This window comes from Typha latifolia, chromosome 7 (assembly GCF_019914945.1).
Source record: "Typha latifolia isolate L0001 chromosome 7, TyphaL0001v2, whole genome shotgun sequence".
In the NCBI taxonomy this organism is placed as follows: Eukaryota; Viridiplantae; Streptophyta; class Magnoliopsida; order Poales; family Typhaceae; genus Typha; species Typha latifolia.
The window spans coordinates 4,464,468-4,469,561 of NC_133092.1; the positions used below are offsets into that span (position 1 = coordinate 4,464,468).

General features: G+C 36.7%; 1 protein-coding gene across 1 annotated transcript; it reads right to left on the reverse strand.

Annotated features, from left to right (window-relative positions):
- Positions 1-1,227: 1,227 nt before the first annotated feature.
- On the reverse strand, positions 1,228-3,931 carry LOC140791717 (farnesylcysteine lyase). Its single transcript, XM_073142350.1, has 5 exons — positions 3,297-3,931; positions 3,023-3,196; positions 2,184-2,543; positions 1,758-1,933; positions 1,228-1,668 (listed from the first exon to the last, which is right to left on the reverse strand). Exons 1-5 carry the CDS (start codon positions 3,873-3,875, stop codon positions 1,404-1,406), a joined length of 1,554 nt encoding a protein of 517 aa, XP_072998451.1. The 5' UTR covers positions 3,876-3,931; the 3' UTR covers positions 1,228-1,403.
- Positions 3,932-5,094: the final 1,163 nt, after the last annotated feature.

The window sequence follows — 5,094 nt, forward strand, 5'->3', positions numbered from 1 at the left end:
AATAAGAATACTTATTCTACAATAAGCATATTCCTAAACAGGTAAGTTGATAGAAAAACTATATTCGACTATATTCGGTGTGTTCTGTACTGCAGTTAAGCAAGAAGAATTTTAGCAGATCTATCAAAAATTTTATGGCTTATTTGTCAATTTAAGTTAGAGTATTTTACAAATCACACCTTACAATTTACCTATTTTATGATTTACACATTGTCTTCGACGATTTTGTAATTTGACCTTTCTTTTTTCTTTATAATTTTCGTTTAACACCTTGACATTATTTTGATTAATATCAAATTACTAAAATACTCTCACAATTATTTTTCTTCCTCTCTCTACCTCTTTTCTGAAGAAGGCATGGATAATTTAGGTATTTATAAATTATTTTATATATTATAATAAAATATTTCTTTATTAATACCGTTTAAATTAACGGAGGGTGTTAAACGAGAATTATAAGAAAAAAAGTAGAGGTCAGATTATAAAAACCTAAAAGAAGGGTGTGAACAATAAAATAGATAAAATATAGAGTATAATTTATAAAATTTCCTTTAATTTCTTATTGGGATGTCTCATATGACAGACTGCAATGGCTTTACATTATTTACCCAACCTGCACTAATACATGCTATATGTTAATTAAATCACACACTTGGGGTATTTTGTCAGATTAGAGTTTATGACTTCTTATCAATATCCATTTTGATTATTGTGTTTGCTTTGATTCATCATCTAAATGAACTATTTTGGAATAGGTGTATGGTAGCTGAGCACCCACAAAGTTCCTTACATCCGAAGCATAGTACCTTGGTGTTTTAGATATTCTTTACCACCCAATTTGGTGGCAGACTATACAACAAATAATGTGAAGGAGCAAGGCAAAATTATTTTCCTAATAAAATGTCAAATTCCATTGCTCACCAAATGGCCTTGATCATTTTAGAACAAGTCATTTTGCTACTGTAAATAGATGGAATAATGAGAAAATGACATGCTTAAAACGACATCTGAACACCAAGCACATGGTTTTTGATTATAATGAAGGTTTACGATATATAAACAGCAGTTATATTTCTATTTTGAAATGGATAGATAATTACACTGTCTTCTTTCATGATACTTACCATACTGTACCAGCCTGAGTTGCTTAAAATGACAAAGGAAACTGCTTTACCATGCCAAGAACAGTTGAGAGAGACACAGAAGACAAATTTGCAACTCATCACCTAAGTCATGAAGCAGAGTTCGGCATGATATGATTTATAATTAGTTAACTACAACCAACTCATTCATTGTATGAGGATCTACAGATTGATCAAGGCATAGAGAGAAGAAAAGATTTATTTTGTACAAATAAATAAACAACCACATACCACAGCTGAAACTTATTACTTCTCAACCTCTCATAATTCTGTCCGCAGAGCTTCTTTATAAGGAGTGGGCATCCTTATATCTGGGGAATTTGATGATGCCACAGAAAATCTTGAAATTATAAGCCTGGCAACATTTTCGGCTGCAACGGCACTGGTCTCTATAGTACTTGCTCCACTCTCGAAGGAATTTATGTAGTATAAATGTTTCCCATCCAACAAGATTTGCGCAAAGAGTTCGGGGACTTGATAATGAGGATAAGCGGGCCAATTTATTCGTATAGTTTCTTTCCTTGTGCTGTTCATGATGCCAGTATAAGTACCAACTTTTGTGAATAAAGATGTCTTAATTCCTATTCAACTTAAGTTCATGAGTTGGGGACTCACCAGAAGATCAGATCTAATAGACTGTCATCTAATCTTGCACGAGAGAACACCTTGTAAGTCGCATCACTTTCACTGTATCTCTTCAAAACAGAGATGGAAGAGAATGGGATATCAGACAGCTCAAGTGTGCCCACAAGGTCCGGAATTTCTGATGCAGATTTCAGGCCAAAATACATCTGTGGAACAAACAATTTTCATCAACCAATATTTCTTGCATTAGATACTACAACAGGCTGTTTTTCTAACAAAAGAATAATACAGAAAAAGGAAAAAAAAAGAAGGAAAAAAAGAAGGAAAAAAAAGGAGGGAAAGCTTCATCATCAATTTAATTACCATCTAAATTATAAAAAGATGAAATTATGGTTGAAAAGATCGAATAGAATTTGTGTTGCCAACTTCGATGATTTTGCTGGAGAGAACACTTACAGGGTCTAAAATGCCCCTGATGAATGTTGTGTATGTATGCTGTAGTTTCCTAGGTGGAACTGAAATTGGAGGGTCAAAGGTAATATTCAGCTCATCCAGTGGTGTAGCAACGACTGTAACTTCACAATTGTACTGATTCCCATTTGTAGATTTGAGCACATAATAATCGCCCACATCAGCGATCGAGTCTATTCCTTCATTGAGATGCAATGTGGCATTTGTATTGTCAAGGAGCCCTGCAGCAAGCTGCCAGTTTCCCCCATCAACTGCCCACAGTCCCGAGTCGGAACCAGCTAAGGAAACAGCCCCAGCCAGTCCGCTGATGCTCACACTCTGACCATAATTGATTCTTGTTATCACCTGTGAAGATGAGAATGTCAAAATGGAAACAGAATGAATTCTCAATGACATGTAATGTGACGTATAATGTTCAAACAGTTAAGAAGTATTTGGAAGTTGTAATAACAACTTTGAAAGCACAGAGAACAATAAACTATCAGTGTAGATCTTACAGTAGATAAATATTACCACTAACCACCATTCTCTTTTATTTACTGATGCAAACTATGAACCTCAACTATGTCTGTGACTATGACTCATGGTTCCAATTGATTCTGTCCAAAGTTCATTTATCTTAATAGCGTAATCTAATCAGTTCTCTCCTACAGATGCAATTAATGAATTACAAAAGAAGTATAAAATACGAAGTAAAGAAAAACATAATTGTACAAACATACTCAAGAACAGCGAAACTAAACAAGTTAAGATCCAGAAATTCTAGACTGCCTCTTTGGAAAAGAAAAACAAGGATATTTGATCAACTAGCAAACTTTTCTTACAGTCACAAGCTCCGATATTGTCTGGGAATTCAATCCAGCATCGGCCAATTCCTCCTCGAGAGTCCGCTGTGTGAGCTCATACAATCCTGACCATTTCAGCATCTCCTCCACCGTCTCAAAAACAGGCCGCGAATCGAATCCACTATAATAAAGCATGAACTTTTCCAACATTTTCTGCCCAACCAAAAGAAGAAGGAAAATTGCAAATCAATTCATCAAACATACCACAATCTTCGTGAACCAATAAAAATTTGATTTTGGCAAAGGATGAGACCTCGACGAATCTATTCATACGGAGAAGCGATAGCCCATATCTTCGGAAAAGGAGGAAAGAATTGAGCAACTCGTAGACCTTACGTTTGAACACCGAGCTCGAAGAGGGTGGTGGGAGAGTCTTGAAAACGAAGTGGGAGCCATCCCATATACCAAACCAAGAGGAGGAGGAAGAGGAGGAGTTGGATTTCGAAGTAGATTTTAGCTCGTCGGAGGAGGAGATCTTGCGGTTGAGGCCGAGGAGCTTCGCGAAGCGAAGGGCGTGGAGATTCTTCGGGTGGATGATAGAGGCGCCGGCTTCAAAGACGTCGCCAGATATTGATATAGTGGCCATGCGGCCGCCGACTTTAGCGCGGCGCTCGAATACGCGGATGTCGTCGATGCAAGAGGAGGAGGAAGTGGTGCAGGTGTACTGTTTGAGGAAATGCGCCACAGAAGCACCGCCTATGCCGCCACCAATAACGCATGCTTTAGTGGTGGTGGTGGTGGAGATGGTGGAAGAGGTGGTGGAGGAGATGGTGAGGGGGGTAAGGAGGAGGAGGAGGAAGGGAAGAAGGGGAAGCGAGGAGGAAGTCGCCATGGATCTCGACTATCGAACTTGGCTTCAGAGTTATTTGATGAGTTTATATGGAGTGTTTGACTTTTCTGCAGCTAATAGTTTTTTACGCTTCTAATTCATTTCAAAATTAAATAGGTAAATAAAATAGGCATCTAGGTGAGTTGTAAAACCACTGAAGTCTCAACCTCTACAACGGTTAAAAAAATATAAGTCATTTTGTATTTTAAAAATTTATGTGACAATTTAAAAGTCACTAATTAAATTCTTCTCTTACGTACTCAATGATCAAATGAGATAAGTAACTTGATGGATTTTCTATTAGTAGATCTTGTTCTAATTGTCATCTCATATATGCACTACATTTCTGATAATTACTAAAATTTCTACCGAGAATTATGCTACTGTTACTATTCAAAATATTAGTAGAGCTAAATTTGCTTTTTTACACCCCCTACTTGGATGAATCCTATTTGTGTGAGAGATATCAGAAACATCCTAAGTATTAACTATGGCTCTATCAAAAATATTAAGAGAGCTAAATTTGCTTTTTACACCCCCTACCTCGATGAATCTAATTTGCGTGAGAAATATTAGGAACATCCTAAGTATAACCATGGCTGGGGTTGGATATTTCTTCTTCTAAACTTCAAATTAAGTATTGTTTAAAGATTATTGATAGTGTCGAGGCCAAACTTTGTGGTTGGACGATGAGTTTCCTATACTTTTTTATGGAAAGCTTGCATATTGATCATTGTGTTAACACTAATGATCGATTGCAAGTTGATACACAAAAATGGAAAATGGGGCGATAACCCTAGCCACAAGTCCCAAACATGTCTGAACACAGACAGAAGAAATAAAATAAAATATCAAGTGAATAACAAATAAATAAGCTCTCAAGCATAAATTAGAATGGAGGAGAAATAATGATAATGCTAGAGATAAGCCTCTCACTTAGCGGTTAATGGCAGCACCACAGAAGAAGCACGATAAGAGACTTGTCAAGCCTAAAAATAATAAATCTGGCTAAAGCGAAATGCAAGAATCAAAGCTTTGTGGATCTATTAAAACTGCACAAAAGCCCAACACACAAATCCATAACCTAATACCAAAGAACAAGCAAAGAAATAAAACACAGAGAAAATAAAAATATAAAGAAGAAATATGTGGGTGAACGAACGAGCCCTCAAAACACTCGAATTGTCGCATAACCGCACACCACCTCCTCGGACCCACCCTT